This window comes from Aythya fuligula, chromosome 2 (assembly GCF_009819795.1).
Source record: "Aythya fuligula isolate bAytFul2 chromosome 2, bAytFul2.pri, whole genome shotgun sequence".
NCBI classification, from domain to species: Eukaryota; Metazoa; Chordata; class Aves; order Anseriformes; family Anatidae; genus Aythya; species Aythya fuligula.
This window is the reverse complement of record NC_045560.1, coordinates 41084788-41103492: the sequence shown is the minus strand read 5'-3', so window position 1 is coordinate 41103492 and position 18705 is coordinate 41084788. Positions and strand designations below refer to the sequence as shown.

The 18705-nt window shown below is 42.9% G+C and overlaps 2 protein-coding genes across 4 annotated transcripts in view; one reads left to right on the top strand and one right to left on the bottom strand.

Annotated features, from left to right (window-relative positions):
* TOP2B (DNA topoisomerase II beta) overlaps nt 1–1497 on the top strand; it is a 62673-nt gene extending 61176 nt beyond the window's left edge. The window contains exons 35-36 of the mRNA XM_032180616.1: nt 678–775; nt 1012–1497. Coding sequence (XP_032036507.1) covers nt 678–775; nt 1012–1173 — 260 coding nt within the window. The 3' untranslated portion in view covers nt 1174–1497. The remainder of the gene's footprint in view (nt 1–677; nt 776–1011) is intronic.
* A 32-nt stretch (nt 1498–1529) lies between these two features.
* Nucleotides 1530–18705, bottom strand: part of RARB (retinoic acid receptor beta) — a 282674-nt gene continuing 265498 nt past the window's right edge. For all 3 annotated transcript variants that reach the window (XM_032180618.1, XM_032180619.1, XM_032180620.1), the window contains 4 exons: nt 13304–13480; nt 6516–6720; nt 5004–5162; nt 1530–2966 (listed from right to left, as the gene is read on the bottom strand). In XM_032180618.1, coding sequence (XP_032036509.1) covers nt 2770–2966; nt 5004–5162; nt 6516–6720; nt 13304–13480 — 738 coding nt within the window. In that variant the 3' untranslated portion in view covers nt 1530–2769. The remainder of the gene's footprint in view (nt 2967–5003; nt 5163–6515; nt 6721–13303; nt 13481–18705) is intronic.

The following is an 18705-nucleotide window of genomic DNA, read 5'->3' as shown; positions in this document are numbered from 1 at the left end:
TAATGTGAACTTTTGATCTGACCTTAACTGCTTGGAATGCATTTAATAACTCCAAACCCCTGTGAATCGCTCAGCTCCTCTCTTGGGTGCTGCTTAGTTTCATTCTTTGATCTCAACTTTATACGAGTCAGTAAAATGTTGGTAACTCTAATAAGTAAGATTTTCTGGCTCTTGTTGGCATCCTGTTCTCAGATGCCACAGTCCTCAGAAGAGAGTGACAGCAGCACATCAGCATACCAGTGATTTGATCAGAACCGTTCGTAAAGGCAAAGGATGTGTCGCTGCTGGTGGCTGCGGTTCGCAGTAAATTTACTGAGCTGTGAAGGTGAATTTAATGCTGCATAATTAGCACAGAAGGCTACTGAGGACTTGCGGTGCACCAGGAGCCTGGAAGGTTAGCTAATGAAGTTTGGGCCTGTCTTGAACCAGCAGCATGAATTGATAGCATGAATGGTAACTGCAGAAATATGAAAGAGTTAAACTGGGAATATCAAATACATTGTATTTTACTGCTGTTGTGAAGATGGTTAAGCTGTAAAATAAATTTCATCTTTAACATGTAGACATTACTAAAATGTAGTACTTTCACATTTGTTCAGTTTGCTGAATGTTGTTTGTTTATTAAAAAAAAAAAAGAAAAAGAAAAAGAAAGTCAATTTATATATTCTCCATCCTAGGAAAAGGTAGAGGGGCAAAGAAAAGGAAAGCATCCAGTTCAGAAAATGAAGGTGAATACAACCCTGGGAAGAAGACACCTAAATCCACACCAAGCAAGGTCAGTTTCCGCTACAGTCCATTCTTCTTGTAAAATAATAATAATTATTATTATAATAATACCGTAGGGATCACTTTAGCTGAAAGGTATGTGTTCGTACTGTGGTTTGCCGATACAGCACCCGGGGTGTAGGTGTGGTCAGGCAGTAGGTGTTAGGGAAGGTTTGCTTCAGTTGTGAATGTTCGAATGCAGCACGTGCAGAGCTTCACAACTGATTTGTCTTTTCTTTTCCAAAGAAATCTAAGAAGGCCGCTTTCGACCAGGATTCGGATGTGGAAATCTTTCAGTCAGGCTTTGCCTCTGAAACAGCCCCGAAGCCCCGGACAGGCCGGGCTAGAAAAGAAGTAAAATATTTTGCAGAGTCTGATGAAGATGATGATTTTGATATGTTTAATTAAGTGCCCAAAGAGCACACAAATGTTTTCCAACAACTATCTTGTGTTGTCCTTTTGTCCCTTCTGTCGCAAACTTTTGTACATTTGACTTATTTTATGTGATAATGTAATTGATGGTTTTTATTATTGTGTGTAGGCATTTTAACATTTTGTTCTTACACCTACAGTTTTATGCTCTTTTTTACTCATTGAAATGTCATGTATTTGTCTGACTGGCTTGTAGAGATGTTCTAGACAGCTGTGCTAAAGCACATTTTAATTGTCATGGTTGCAAACAGCAAACCTGCTTTTTGAAATGAAGTTTAAACATTAAAAAATGGAAAACTATCTTGTGTGTGTGCGTGTGTAAAATTTGGACTATTTCTACGCAGGTTTTTTTAAAATAAATATATTTTATTCTTTGCCAGGAGACTCCATGGAAAAAGGTAAACAGTATATGAACATAGAAAGCATTGTTAAACAATCTCAATGTACAAACAGAGCCAGTGAAAGTACATCACAGACTTGCTAGAATATATAAAAAAAAAATCCACTAGTGCTTTAAATGAAACCTAAGAAACTGACACTTTAAATCTGTTAACCATTCTACCACAGTTTTCACTCTGCTTCATGGTGATTTATCAAGGCCAAGAAGGCAGATCCTCTCCTTGTATTTCTGGAAGTCCTAGCTGTACTTCCCTGGCACCCGGAAGGCTGGATAACCCAGCTAGTTCCTGGCAGTTGATTCTTACGGAAATACCCTAGACTCACCAAGTCAAAAGCTGTAAATGAGTCTGCTGGTTATCATCCCATGAAGTTTCCCTAATGGCTTGTGAACAAGTAAACAAAAACATGGTAACACTGAGAAGTGTTTCTGCCTTGGAGGCTATCGTTACTGTCGAAATGTTGCAGTTACTTGTGGAGCTAGGTCACCAGCCAGGTAAGAAACCACTTTTTTTCCTTTTAAAGTGACGTTAACAGTGGAACAAGTGACATCTGAATAACTGAGCTGGCAGTTACTGCTGATACTGATGTCTTTTCTGCTAGTGCAGTGAATTTTTGTATACTTTTTACAAGGAGATGCAAACTGAGGGCATCAAAGAGAAGTTTTCATTTAACTAAATCAGACGGTCCTTGCGACTTCCTTTCCTGGATGTGTACAGTAGTCCATTTCGTCTGGTTGGTGTCTTGATCGCTTTAGGTATGAGAGACAAAAGGAAAGCACCAAACATCCAGTATAGAAAGTACAGCCATACAGGTGTATGTACAAAGTCATCAGAATGCAACCAGAATTTAAAGTCTGAGATCTGTCTTGTCACCATGCAGTCTTGAATGTTCAGAGGAGAAAACAGAAGCTTAACTATTTTTTTTTTTTTTGCATGAAATGGCTGATTTAGAGTTTCAAAAGTTTGCATTTTCTATTTTTAAGAGTTTAAACAGCAAGGAGTATATATCGATACATATGAAAATTTCTTGGTCCTTGTTGAGTTTTTATCTATATATATATACATATATAGATATATATTAAGTCCAGAAACTAAGCAGCAGTAAAAATGTTTCTCTTGCTTTTCATCCCTGTACATAAGGTATTAGGAATGTCTGAAGTAGCTGGAAAATGTCTTATTGCACCATGGGGGATTGACTGACACTGCTGTTATCCACTGAACTAGGTGAGATACTGGGACTGTGTTCTGCAGTGTTTCCATTTGAGGTCGGTGTCAGTGGTTCGTGTCCTTCAGAGTTCTCCAACATTTCCTGAATGAGAGGTGGCATGGATCCAGGAATTTCCATTTTCAATGTAATGACACGTTCTGCACCTTTAAAAAGAAAACAAAAAGAAGTTCTTTCCATTAGGACGATTTGTACAATTTCTTTTTCCTTAGCACCATCAGTGGCAATTTCAGGGAACATTATTTTAATGGATTCGGTGTCTCTCTCTGTAGTTCTGCATACAAAATTACGTAAGTAAGTGAACTGCTTCCTTCATTGCAGGAAAATGGAGTTAGATGAGCACTCCTTAGCAAATTAGTTTTAAATTGTGATCGTAGCACTTGATATTACAGCACAGGTAAATTGGATGAAACGCTTCTTTTCAGAGACGGAACCAGAATGGCATTAAATGATACTGACAAATTAAATTCAACGGTGATCACTAAATGTCTTTATAAATTGGAATATACGTTATAGTCTTTAATCCAGACTGAATCTGCAAGGAGGACAAAAATGTTGCCTGATTCGTGTTAAATAGCTGAGGAATAGGCATGTTAAATAGGCACAGCAATATGAGAGAAGTAAATAATTCTTTTCCACATAGCAAACCGTGAGGTAAGAATCAGAATTTAACAAACCCTTGTGCTATAAAAGACCAAACTCAGGCAAATGGATACTTTTGTGAAGCTGCCTTCTGCAGCCTGCAGGTGTTTTGTCTCATGCTAATTAACCACAAAAGTACACAGAAACACTGTTTACATCTGATTTAACTGGAGCTAACCACCCATTCACTACTTTCCCTCCAGTAACAACAATGGGTATTTTTATATAGAGACGGCTTCGCAGGCTATTGTGTGTAGGATTAAACACAATTACTCTATTAATCCTGACTACTCAGACTGTGAGACAATAACTAACACGAGTACAGGGGGGGAAAAAACAACACAATGAAGCACGGTGCTCCTAGGGTGCATTGGGGCTTCTTGAACACATCGCACATGCAGGAAAGACCAACGCACGCCCTGCCCAGATCCCTCACACCACAACATCTGCCCCGTACGGGCAGCGCCCTGCCAGGCACCTGCAGTTACCTCTGAGGGACCCACGAAGGGACGAGTAAATTACTGACACGCAGAGGAGACCTCCCCTGCTGGGTGGACAGAGCTCCTCAGAGAACAGAAAGGTTACTGCTAGGGAAAGCTAGATCTGTACAGCAGCGTAACGCTGTCCCTCTGAACACTGCTACTGGCTGCTGCTTCCAGGGGTAAGCAAGCAATGGTCAGAAAACCCTGGGCTATTTTCAGGCACCAGTAACACCAATGCAGCCTAAGTGCTACGTTCTTGCTGCAAGCAGGTGATGTATTTGAAGGACTGAACGTAAGATACTAAAACAGTGAGTGTGTACAGTAAAGATTCCCTTCCACACTGAAGCACAAACGTGCTTTACAAAGTTTGTTGCTGGTGGGGAAAGGATTTTGTCTATCAATCAAGACAACTTCAGACATTTCAGAGCCATCAACCTCAGAGTTCAAATATCTGGTATAATACATCTCATAAGATTCCTGACCATCAGCTTAAAATGAGCCAAATGGAATACAAATCTGCGCTTTTTAAAAATGAAAAGAAGGAAAAAAGAGCCAACAAAATTAAAAAGAAAATAGCCTGACTATTGCAGAAACATTCCAGAGAGAGCCTGTGGACATCTTTTGCTCATCCATGCTGCTACAGTGTACACGCTGGGGGGAGCACACGCAGTCACAGCAATAACCCCAGGCTGGAGGGGAGAGCTTGTGCCTGTGCCTTAGCTGAGGAGCTTCAAAAATCATCTAGAAAGGCAACGACCGACTTCCCACACGAATACTGATGAAGTCCCCTAACGAACCAGTCTCACTGTCAGGAACAAAGGAACAAGCACCACAACTGCAAAACTACTGATAACTTCACACAGAATCGCATGAAGAACGTAGCACTGTGCATGTAAAGTAGAACCAATTTCAGCACGGCAGTTACATGAGCAAGGGGGAAAAGAAAGGCCAAGAAGACCCCCCAGTTACGTTAAACAAACAAACAACCGCCCAGGTCTTCAGGCCTGTTTCCTCTGAAAGCAGCATTGACGCTGAATTACTGTGAAATAGGGTAGGTACCTTTTGCACTGATGCTACGAAGATCTGTGATTTTCATTAAGATCTTTGGAAACATATGAGGCTTGTTGGGTCGTCTCTTTCGGATATAAATTTTCAGTGCCTCAAGCAATGGTTCCTGAAGCTTATCCACTTTCATCGGTTCTTCGAGGTCCTGGCGATCTGCAGGGAGTATCAGATCACAGATTTTAAATACATTTTTTTTTCATCACAGAAAAAAAAAATCACAGAAGTGAAAACTTTCCATGTTCTCAATTCTCCCTGAATTTCATCATTTCCTCCACTTATGTGGAGAAGTACGCTGTGCAGCTTGTATTCCATAGGAAGATGACAAACCCCAGTTTTCCAAAACTTGGACTCATTTTCCCTTGGTTACTGGGGAGGTTTGACATTTGAATGGTCCGGAATTACCAGCACCTCCCTCTCCACGGGGAGAACACCTTGCTGCAAACTATACTTACAATTAATTTTGTATGAATCATTTGTAAGATATCTACGTATACAAAGAGATTACAGATGATTTATTTTTTGTATCAATACTAACCCAAAGTGAGTTACCATCATATATCAGCAGATGGCAGTGCTAGCTTGAGTGACAGCAAACATCACCATAAAGCAGGATACACCAGTAACACATCCATGACGTGTCAGAATCCATCACTGCTTTTGATGGGATATGGTTAGAGACACAAAAGCAGAATGATTTTGTACTGAAGGTCCACTGTCAACAAAGACTGACTTTTGTTGTTACAACAGTTGGTCTCTAATAGCACTTAAAGTACTGTGAAGTGTAATTATGCAAAAAATAGTATCAAGTTTGCATTTCAATAAAATGGCTCAGCTAAACACAGCCTGATTCTAATGCAAGTCCAACATTTGCACAGTAGGAGAGAAAGCAGGTGATCAAAATTTACCTTACAGAGGATTTTGGAAAATATCTGAGACTTTTTTGTCTTTCAAATGTACAGTTTTACCTGATTTTACCTGGCACTGTCCTTCTCAGTTGTAATCAGACCCCAAAAAATCATTGCCTACTTCTCCTAAAGAAGGTCATCACCAGTGAGTTCTGTGCGAATGTAACGATGTGCATGCAACTTGCAAGTTTATTTATGAGCAAAAGTTGCATAAAGGGCGTCTTGCTCTAGCACAGCTCATTCATTCACACAGGTGCCCACATACTGCTTAGGAAAAATGCAAGAGGATATATATGTATATATATCCTGTAGTCCTTTATGAGGCATCTGCCTGACAGTCTGATCCAATTCATTCAAAACCCCAATAAAAACAATAACCATCAGCAGTGGAAAACAAATCTTTAGTGTAGGTGATGTACTTATATGTAAGTCACTAATATCACTTATAGTGTAAGTGATAACTTATATGTAATATATAATAATAGTATGTATGTATCTTTATATATATATATATACATATACACATATTTTAGTACAGGAAAGCCAAGCAAGTAGAACATAAATGAAGAACTTATCGTGTCTGATTCGTGCAGTACGGTACCTCCACAGATGAGGCAGATGGCACTAAGGAGACCAGTTTCTGTATCATCCATTTCCAAAGGCAGGAGCTGGTTGGCAAACGTGAACACGAGGTCGGTCAGCGGGCCAAATCCAGCATTGTGCATCTGAGTTCGGTTTAGGGTAAGGCCATCTGAAAAGGTCATGGTGTCTTGTTCTGGCGTGTATCTTGTGCAAATTCTAAGGATCTGCGGAAGAATAAAAATGAAATCTGAAGAATTCATCCCTCGAGAGGTTTGCTGCATTCTCCCAGTGCGGCAAATTACCCAAGGAGCTGAAGCACATGTTCATGTCAAAGCGACCTGAAATCCAACTCCAGTATGTTCAGTTCCAGTAGCACAGAATTTCTCTAGTACAACAGAAATAAATACTTCATAAACTATGATTAGTCTTTTATGGCAGAAATTGGTCACTTCCAAATTCACCCTCTAGTTATGAAGCAATCAAAACTTGCATGCAGTTCCCATGACTAACTCGTCAGCATTACCGTGACAATCACAGAAAGTGCTCGTTAATCAGTGTGCTGAACACACCTACCTCTGGGACGTTATTGCACTGCTGCTCTGGTCCCAGCAAGACCATGAAAATGTCTCACCTTTTCAAACACACATGCTATTTCATTGATTTGGGGGATCAATTTTGCGTGACAGTGCCTCTCTGGGCTGTGTCTTGGTAAGGACAAACTCCCCTCTCTGCCTCGTGTGAGTACAGAGAGCTTCGAGGTGGTGAAAGAGGCAGATTGTACCTTGTGCTTGGGGGTTCCTTCATTTCTGCCCTGAGAGCAAACCACAGAAAATACTGCTGCACTAACACAGCCAGGTGTGCAGCAAGTGAACAAGTGCTCCGTTGGAGCAAGGACAAAATGGAAAAGCAGCCAAAGAAGCAAAGGCACAGGAGGTAACTCCCAGTCATCACCAACTTGAATAAAACACCATCCCTGCCTGCTGCAACGTTCCCTGTCCCCTGGTGCCTCCCGCGTGCCCGCAGGCTGCTGGGCTCTCCTTCAGATGGGTGCAGGAGCTGGGAAGTGCTGCTGCACACCCAGGCAGGACGTCTGCTAGAGCGCAGCAGTACTGCTTGCTCAGAAATACCAGCCTACTTCCCTCACAGATTTTTTAACCGAAGATGAACCTGACTTCAGGCCACTGTATGGCCAGTTGTCAGATGCTGACACCGTAGCTATACGCTGGTTAAGATGATCTCCACACACATTTGTGCTTTGCCCGTTTCCTCTCCACTGCTCGGGATTGCATGGGGCTTGCCCCGGGTGCCACCTCGAGATGGCGAGATCCTCGCTGCTGACTGCAGCTGCGAGGCCACTGCTCCTCTCATCCTTCCCAGGCGGCAGGACAGGGTGACCTGTGAGTCAGGAGTCCTTGCTGCTCTTCGTCCACTTCCTTCCCTTGAGCACCTTCTCGCCACCTCCCTGTCCCGCTGGCAGGAGGACAGGGAGGTGCAGGACAGGACATCCATCCTGTGGCATGCCTGTGTAACATATCTCAGTGCCTCATGTTTCGAAAACCAGAGGTGGGAGGCGGCTTATCACCGAATGCAACCAAACCAAGCCAATCCAAGCCGAAATCTTGCGAAGTCCAGCTGATTTAGCTAAGGCTGCGGCCCTTTTTTCTCCAGGGCCCGGCTGCATTTATGTCCCATGCAGTCATCTCACTTTGTTTTAAGGATTGGACTGCACAGATTTACACAAATGTAACTGAGCACAGGGAGAATTTTAATTGCTTCTCTGACTACCCGGGCTCTGAGTCAGAGGCCCCCGCCGCCTGGCAGCTGACCAGGCTGGGGCTGGCTCTCCCACTTTCATCTTTGCCTGGCAACACTGCCCCAAATAAGCAGGGAGGAGAGCGAGGAGGATACGGCATGTGAGAGACCTACTGGGAAGCTCTTGTTTCTCTTTTAAAATTCCTTGGTAAGAGACTTAATGGGGCGTATTTCTGCAGAAGGCTCTTGAGCTGCTTTGCATCTGAGTAATACCCTTATCTCACGTGGTGGGTACACGCCGAAGCACCGGGACTCTCTGCGGTTGGCCAGATGTGTTTTACATCGCTCCCCTGCCCCCAGATTGGAATAAACTCTTGAACTCATTTGAATCAATGACCAAGATAGGCACAAATATGAACACGCACACTCAGATTCTTCACTAACCACAAATCCCCTCTAAAATAAGTGATCTGAAAAGGCTGATGGTAACGCCAAAGGTTTTGGGTAATCACCAAAGTGTGTTTGAGGATTATCAGCAGGAATTAATGTTACCAAGCGTGGCACCCCCTCAATAAAAGAAAACATGTTTGCCACGGTCTACGCTGCCAGTAACCGCTGGCAGCTCTCTCCCCTGAAGTTCACCCTTGCCTACACTTTGGTATCTCCAGAAGGCATCCTAAAGAGACACTGGACACAGCAGCAGCTTCCAGGGGCCTTGCAGAAATCAAAACCCACGAGGCCCACAGAATGCAGTCACTGCCAGGCGCAGGCAGCGACGGGGAGGGCTCCTCGCAAAAGGCAGCCTTGAGGCTTTGGTACCGAAATGCTGCTTGAGCCTTTAATTGGATGAGCCCGCAGCGGCTCAGACGGGGCACCCGCACAGCTGAGGCTCAAGCATGTGCTTTCTGCAGCGCACTTAACTTGACTGGAGCAATCAGGTCTCAGGTTTCTGCTGCATTCCTTCTACATTATCCCACAACACACTGTTATTAAACTCTGAGACAGATCATTTAAAATGTTTTCTTTTTCTTTTTCTTTCTTTCTTTTTTTTTTTCTTTCTAATTTATGCCCTTCATCAAGATCTGTGAAACGCTATGGATATTGCTGAGTTGCTCTTAAACCTTTCTTGGGCAAACTTCCAGTGTCAAAGTGAAGTTGATTTCAAGCTCATATTCACTGAAGAACATATGGGAAATGTCAGCACTTCAAAATAAGAAATCACTGTATCTTTCTCCATTTTAAACTGTCTAGGAGACATCCTCCTAATGTCCTCAGCGCTGTTCAGATTTTGTAACTAAGCCAAGTATTTGAGCTGTCACTCTGCTCTTAAATGCCACTTGCAGCCATAAATAAGGTTCTTGCCCATGATTAAAGGACCCTTTGTTTTAAAGAACATATCTTCAAGTGTCTATGAGTCAGTCACAAAAAGGCAAAAACAAAAAAAAAAAAAGAAAAAGAAAAAAAGACACATCCCTACCGGTCACATGAAACCAGAAATATCCAGAAAGCTGCACTTACAAAATCGTGCTGCCATAAAATTGTTACCTGCTTGAAAGAGATCTGTTAGGTAAGCCGGGCTTTCTGTAAGAAATCCTGTTTCTCCACGTTGGCTGCCTGAGCCGGGCGGGATGGTTTCCCAAGCAGGTGACCTGTGGCGGGGCAGCAGGTGAACAAAGCTCCCCGGCGCTCCGTGCCCATCAGCACAGGTTGCTCCGTGTTTACGTGCAGGATTTTACAACAGAAGTTTAAAAATGACATTACCAGGGATGAGCATTCAAGGGCTTAGGGCTTTATCCATCAGATTTAAGGGAGACTGAGCTCTGGACTCCTTCCACATTCGCCTTGCCAGAACAAAACGAGGCTGCTGGTGCTCCCGCTGCGGGGCCAGCGGACGAGCAGACAGAAGCAGTCACTTTTACGAGGGTTACTGACTGAATTTTAGTAATATTTACCCCCGAAACCTTTGGCTCCAGAGCAAACATAAATTCCACCGTTCTCAATTGGCGCCTTCAACTATCTTGTGAGGCCTGATGCTATTTCCCTTCCAGAATTTTTGTTTGTTTGTATATAAAACGATTCCTTGACCCAAATCCAATAGAGCTTATTAAGTTCCTGGCAGTGGCTCCTCTGTCGGGGTGTCAGGACTTTTCGGCATCGAAGGCTGCAAGATCCAACCGAGCCCTTGACGAGGCTTATAAACGCTTACAATTCGCTCTGGGGCAACGAGACCCTGCCCCTAAACAGGGGTGCAGGACGGGGTGGCTGCAGAAAGGCACCTGCAGCACGCACGGGGGCTACCAGCAGGCACTAAGTGCCCGTGCTCACGCTGCGGGCGTACGGCAACACAGAGCACTCAGGATGCTCCTCGTGATTAGGAGAGCCAGCTCGCTGGGGGGAAGCAGGCTGTATGGAAAACAGTGCTGAAGGTACTGAAATTTAGCTTAAATAAAGATACAGAGCCGCACTGCGATTCAGATTATGTGCAGGTGATATGGGTTTAATGGCTATGGGCATTTCACAGACCGTGCGCGCACGGCACATTACTGTGGCAGCGGTGGTGGTAATTATCCCTTTTTCTTTTTAAGCAGCACATAAAGTAGTCGCATAAAGCTTGTATAAGTGCCGCACAGGAAAGTTAGGACCCTTCGCAGCACACACACCTTACCTGCTCCCGCTTCTGAAAAAGCCTCAGCCCTTCCCTGCTACGGGGAGCTATGGCACTGGCTATGTCTGCTTGCTCAGGTGTGCCACCCCCTCCAGTTTTGTCAAAAATAAAGAAGGGTGGTCAGGAATTGCAGACCTCGGGAAAATTTGTAAGTACAGCTTGAATGCTGACATGTTCCCCCAGAACCGAAGCAGTGGATCATGTTTAAAAAAAAAAAAAAAAAAAAAAGAATCAACCCTTTCTATCCATGGATTAGTTGAAATATACTCATCATTTACTACCTGCTTCATTATTAATATTCTTTTTCCGTTCTGGCAACTAAGCTTTTATTTAACCTCCTTGATCAAGGTCTGTGAAGTGCCTTTATCTAGACCTGTACCTTTGTCTATAACTTTATCAGTCTTGGGTTGAGTCATGGGTTGGACTTGACAATCCTCGTGGGCTCCTTCCAACTCTAAATGTCCTATGCTTCTGTGAGACTCTTCTGACAAAAATGCCAGCAGAAAAGCTTCCCCTAAATACTTGATAACACCCATCCAGGTTGCATGAGGTAAGCAAGACGCAGAACTACCAGGGGATCCCACACCATGTGGGGGGCCAGGCATACTTGATGCTCTGGTAACTGCTCCCAAAAAATAGCTTCAGGAGCTCACAGGATCCTTTGCAGTTACGGAATTAGATTATGATTATTTTTCCAGTAGCTACAGGCACAGTAAATGGCAGCTCCAAGCAGGGGGAAGCTGCTTAAGGCCTCAAGTTTTAGGGTTAAAGAGTTTGATTGCACAGTTTTTTGTTATATCTTGACCCCTTCTCTGCACCACCATTTTTGGGTATTTTCTGTAGTTTGCAAATGCAAAGCAATTCTCTTCCTGTACCTCTGGCAGAATACATTTGAGGAAATGCCAAACTTTATAAGTAATTGCATGCCTTTCAGTGTAAGAGGAACGTAACTGCACCTTATCATACCAGAGCTAATGATGACAGGCATGAGATTGGGAATAAATGGCTCTGTCTTGTGGAGGGACCACACACAATAACGAGGAGACAGTCTGGGCTGAATGAGTGCCCGGACGAAGCGGACAATGAGAGGTGAACCTTGAGCACTGCAGGGCAACCTCAGCTTTCCCTTTTTTCATAGGCCAAAGAATAATATCCCTGCCCCTCTCCCACCCACTCTTCCTCCTACATCAATGTCCTCTAGATGCGATTCTTCAAAACAGCTCTTGACAGCACAAGAGGAAAAGGTCACAGCAGTTAATGTCTTCCTCAATATGATCCTGTTTGAAGCAATGCACTTTTAGAAATTCGAAGATTAATTACTTTAACTCAAACTCTGCAGGTTAAACTCCCGTGTTATGCCAAAAAATATACCTACAGTACCCATCCTACAAAGGGCTTCCTGGCCGTACTGAAAAGTCACCTGGTTCAGTAAGGACCAGAAGGTTTATTCTCAGAAGAAGACATTTGAAAGATGTATAAAACACACTTGATATCTTTAAAACACATTTAAAGAATTAACTGTTTTACTTAAAGCTATGGCTACGGTCAACAATAAAGAGCACATTTGCCATTAAAAGCCTGAAGACCTCTAAGGTCTTTATAAAGAAATGATAAGATCCCAGAGGGCTCCTCTGAAGGTCAGCGTGACAGAAACAACTGCAGACAAAGGGAAGATAGCTTGCCTTGACCCAGTGGCAAGCTCTGGAGGAAAACTTCAAGCCTATCTGCATAGTTTCCTTCTGTAAACTGTATGCTTGCCTATTTAAAATTAAATGACATTTTGCTCAAATTTGTACAAAGTCCCCTAGAGTCTAATTCCATGGGTAGCACTCCTGAAAGCAGGCAATTCTGTGTACCAAAGGCTTTGTGCCTGCCAGGCTCTGGGAACATCAGGTTCCAACATCACAACCTGCAAAAAAATCACTCTAAATATTTGTGTCTGGTTCCTCAAATCACCAGACTACAGATACAGTGCATTCCTGAAACTTCACAAAGAGGACTTCCTCCTAGATACTCTATACACAGTGCTGCCTGCACGATGTTTTGGAGGGAGGAGGAGGAGAAGGAAGGAAACAGTCACAGTGTTAACAATGGGGACATTTTTCTGAAGTAGTACATATTTCAGTGCTGCAACACCAAAATGTGCCCTTCTTTCAGCTCTGTTGAAGTCCACAAATTGTAAGGACTTAATACACATCTTGAGAAGTACAGTCATCCTATATAACCAATATTATTAGACTTGTTAGAGTGCACTCGTGACTGTACCGGTAAGTATGCAACCATAAAGCTGGGGCAGTATTTAACCTTCTGTCAATTACAGTAACAGAGTGAACTAGAAAATAAATCAGTACTGCAGTAATATTAATATATATATATATAAAGGTACGTACCAGTATGTCCAGGCAGGCTGCTTTAAGTAGAGTTATCTGGTCTGCAATGGTCAAACTTGTAAAGCCTGGCAATCGTTTTGCAAATTCCACTATTTTAATAATGCACTTTGTCGCAAGTTCACTGAATTTGTCCCAGAGCCCAAGGTCCAGTCGAACCCGATGGTCTGCGCTGGAGTTCTGGAAAGAAAGCCAGAAGGCACCATAAATCAAAAACATCCCTTTCAGTAAGTGATTTTCAAGGGAAAGAAACAACAACCGAGTATTCCTTCTAGAAGTGCTCTCTATTAACATTCCAGGCAATTTCTGCAGTTTGCTGTTGGGATGATGCTGTTTTTAAACTTGGATTAATCGCCTGAAAATTCCTTGGATATTTCTCTGTTACTTATGATTGCAGAGGCCATCTGTACAAGGAATACAAATGAACTTAAGCATTTTCAAATGCCACTATCATTATTCTTCCTTGCCATTATATAATAAGTGCATTGAGAGAGACAATTTACAGTTTTACCCCAGAAAATAAAATGAACAGTGGAACAAGAATATTGGGTCCTCATCTGGAAAAAGCAGCACAACATTTGGAACATAGTTTCACATACTTAAGATCTCAGCAAATTAGTTCTACTTAATTTATCTGCTCTGTGGCTCTGCGAGGGTTTTACAGCTTTCTCAAGCTAAGGTCTCCCATGAATTAAACAACATTTCTTTACACAACGTTACAAGAAACACCATGTGTGATGATGAGTGCTATGTGCTCATTTGATGGGTATCCAATATGCGTCCTCCTGTTTGAAGTGTTACAAAGACGTTCCTGCTGCATCTTTCAGTGACCACAGATTCATGTATCTTAACACGAAAATCCGTGTTTTTGTACATTCAAACAAAGCACTTAACCCTTAAATAAGTTAAACATGAAGAGGATGTTAGACAAGACCTGGCTGACTCAAAAGCTTCTGTCATTTATTTGATTAGTCTAACAAAAGTTGGACTCAACTCAAGAGTTGACCTTGACTCAAAAAAAGACCTCCAGAGTCACCTCCAACCCATCTGTGATTCAAAACACAGATGAAGATGGAGCTCTGAAATACCCAATGTTCCTCTCCTCCATTCCTACATGCAACACTTTCCTGTTTTGACAGCATTTGGATCCAGCATTGCTTGTGATCGTACATCTTATCTATAAAATTCAACAAGAGGAGTCAACTTGACACTAACAGACATGGCAGGTAAAAAGCCATCAAAAAGCTTTCAGCTTACATGGATTGCACTTCCTCGGAGGAAACATCTCCGGTGACCTTACCACTGACACTGCTGGTGGTGAGGACATCTACCCCCTTGGAAACAGCGGGAGACCTTCACGGGAGTCAAGGAACGGAAAGGAGTCAAGGAGTGGAAGGAATTCTCCACCAGCCAGAACTGCACCCAAGTGGTTTGTCACCTTGGAGGCCACCGCCTTTCCTTGGTTCTTTCACAGGAAGGACAGACGGAAGAAGTGGGAGGGAGGACATGGGCTGTAGATGCTGTAACCAGGCCCCCGTTCTCGCTGCCTCACCCTGTCCCCTGCTGCCTTGCCTCCACCACCACCACCAGTCACGCACCGGAAAGCCACGATGGGTCCCGGGGGGCCACCAACCTGACATTCACCTTCACTTGCAATGGAGTAGAGATTCCATCCAGAAATATTTATACTAGGCCACTATTACAAAAAATAAATGCTAATCATGATGAAGAGTTTAAAGGTGCGTACGTGCTCTGCCCTGCTCCCCTCCTTCTTAAGGGATAAGAAATTAACTTCACCACTTCTATTTGAATTTTTATTCTGGGAACAATTTCTATTTTTTTTTTTAAATGACAGTCAAAAAGATAGGAGAAAATGTCTTTATAATGCTAAACCTAAAGAATTGCCTTCAAAATGGTCCAAAACTAATGGGTTAACAGTCATTGTAATGCCCTTTGAAACATTTCTTTCGGCTACTGGAGTATGCATCCTTCAGATTTATTTTATTTCATCCTCAAGGACCTTGGTGAAATACAGTACATTGGAGGAAAAATAAGATCAAGATGTGCAGTCATTCAGGCTGTAATTAAATTTAATAGGCAGTTTATCCAGTTCATAGAAAGATGGCATAGCGTAGAGCTACACAAAGCAGAGCCTAAAGCAGGAAATCATTTTACAATAGGGTATCCATCTGGAAAAAAAGACGTTGCATGAAACCAGCAAGTGTGAACGAAATCTTCATCAGTATCATATGAGGTTACTTTATCATGCTACAGTACTGGCAACGGGAAGTTTGACATGTCTTCTATTAAGAGTAATGCACGGCCGTCCTAACAAATGTAAATCTAACTCACCATTATGCAAACTGAAAAGAAGGGGCAGTTAATAAAACACAAAATAACCTGGTGTTTTATTATGCTGGTTGCCAGATCCTCGGCATTGGGTCTAATGTGGTTTACACATTATCTTTGAGATGCTACAAATGGGACGACTTTTAACATTTCATTCGGTAATGGATGTGGTCGCAAGCATCATGGAGGATCGCTAGATTTTTAGCAGCATTTCTGACTGTGTAAAACCAAAACTGACTCAGTATCAATGTATAGCTTCAACAACAGAACACAGGGTTAATAAAATGCACATTAGAAATGGAAACTTTGATTAAATTTGCCTGGGGATCTCCTCTAACCACGCTGTGAAAAACATGCAGACGCTATGACTTTTCCTGAATATTTTCCTGAAGCAGTTTTTTGGGTGTCCTTTCCAGGAGCAGTCTTGCATGTTTTTCAGGCCTTTGCACCAGTGCACATATGGCAGAACAATACTGTAATACACCCTAGTGACATCTTTATCAGTGGAAAAGCCCAACCTTGCTATGAAATCCAATTAAACAGCCATTTTTGCCACATAAATTGATCCCCTTTTTTCCATCATTTTTGTTTTTCATTGCGGGCTGCTCCGTCTCCACATTAACAATACAGGACGAGGTACTCCCAGAAACATACACAGTAGCAGAATCCCTACTGTCTTTAAAATCCACTTTACAAATGAAACAAGGCTCGCAGGGGCACTAGCCCCTAATCACGAACACTTGCTACGCCTCCTTAGTAAAAGCAGCGATGCACTGCAGCTCCTGCCGCTCCACCAAGGAGCACAGCACACTTTGCTCCACTCCAGCATCGGGGTATCTGTGTCCTCTCCGGTGGCACAGAGCACGAGGTGTGTAACTTCCACGCCAAGGACTTACAAAGAGTAAAATACCACCGAGGGGGGAGACGCCTCCGCTTCCAGCCAGCAAAGAGCAACCTGGGAGAACCTGAAGCAAGGTCGGTCCACAGAGTAAAAATTATTTTCTGTTTTATCCTCTCTTTATCACGAGGCTGGATGTAACACAGCTGTAGACTTACAAATAATGCCAGTCCCAAGGGACAAGCAGTATAGTTACACTCAATTATACTATAAAGTATGACATCTCCAGAGAAATTACTAGGGCACTTTCTCTTACCTGGCTGACAGTAATAAAACAGATCTATTTATGATGGACTTTTGAAATCCATTACGTTTAAACAGCTTGCTGATTCTCATCATCGACAGAACTATACTTGCCCCTGCCTACCAAATGCAACTGTTAAGTCAAATGACCCAGGGAATTTAATACAAGTGCTATTCCCCCATTATTTTAAGTAGACTTTTATTAACTATGCAAAGCACAGTAATTATTACAGATAGGGACTCTTTCTTTTTAAAGAGCAGATGGATATAAAAAAGGTAATTGAAATTGCTTTTCCAAAACCTTTCTTTGAGCAGGTAAAAATACACAATGGGAAAAAATAGCCACATAACCTTTCCTGCAGGAAATGCAGGCTGTGGTGGCCAAGAAGAGGAGTTGGATATGCAAGCTAAATGTCTGAACAGATTTTTATTTTTTTTTATGGCTGTATCTCTGCAAGCTCTTTTTTATTCCACTCTCATATACTTACATTCTTTGCTCTTTCCAGCAACAAACAAAACCATGTTTTACATCGGTCCAAAAGATCGCATAACCAAAGGTGTACAGGAATTGCACGTACGGAGCAGATTCTTCTGTCCACAGTTCCTATCATTACGCAAGTGCAAAGCTCATGAAATTCAGGTGAATCCACTTTGAAAAAATGTGCTCATTTCTCGCCTCTCACTTAAAACCAAACAAAAACCCTACCCTGTAAGGTTACAGAAGCAATCCATACGCTTTGCACCACATTGCGTGAATGTTAGCCTGCAGGACCAGGCAGGAAAGCACGACTGGCTATTTTCTACTTGTACTAGCTTGTTACTGTCAAGAGCAATGATGCTAGAAGCATCGCATGCTTCTAGCTCTCCTTGGGCTCAGCATTTAGAAGAAGGGTCGTGTGCTGTTTTTGACTTCTGATCTCTATTTCAAGTGTCTCAGAACGAAAAACTCTCACCTGAATCCTGCCACCAGCTCATGTTGTTGTGCCTGAGTACTGAAGCTGTGTCCCTCTCCATCAGCACAAATACCTTCTGCATCCTGCAAGTCATGGATCCTCCGTGCCTACAGGAAGGCTTCTCCCCTCGCTTGACAGACAGCTGGAGATGAAGCCCCCTTACTCCAGCCACAGGGATATTCAAGAATATTTCAATCCCCGAGGTCCTTTATTGGGTGCAAGCAACTGTGGGAGTGCTGCACTTTGTCCCTTTCAAAGCCAGGCAAAGATAACACTCACAAAAACGAGCTGTTACGCTGAATTCCTATCTCAAATGCTGGAGTGGCTGCCAGACCTTAGCTAGAAGAGAGATTTAAATACCCCGCATTTCACACGGAGATTATGGGAACGACGCGAGAGGACAGTTAATATTTAGCACCACCACTACTAGTTCTGACGCAGCTGTTGAAGGAAGCTGTGTAGCTCTCAAGGTAAGCCAAAAATAACTCTTCCTGTATAATTTTGTTATTGCAACTTGTGCAGTACCAAAACATGACGAAGTGGCAGGGACTTTAGCCATGTGCAGCTAACCGCTATGGACTTCCAGAAGACCAACAATAAAAACAGGTCTCTTTCACCAAGTTGTTCAATCTGTCCTGTGACAGAAATGAGCACCATTCAGCCTCAGAGACGGTGTGGGTTGTTAATGAGTGGGTTATTAATGAGCAATATTCAGCCTCAGAGAGGGTTCGGGGTTACCTGGGACTCCTTGACAGTTCAGATTCATCCGTTATGGAAATCCAGGTGCTCTCAGTGCAGGCTCTGAAATTTCTTCAGGGACACCAACTCTCCGGGAAGGTCAACAGGAACCCAAGAGTGAAGGCATCAGCAGTATGATACGCCTTCATTCGTGACAAGACCCTCTCCAGTTTCCACGTGTATCATCTCAAGAGCTAAAATATTAATGGCCCTTAAGCATCCAA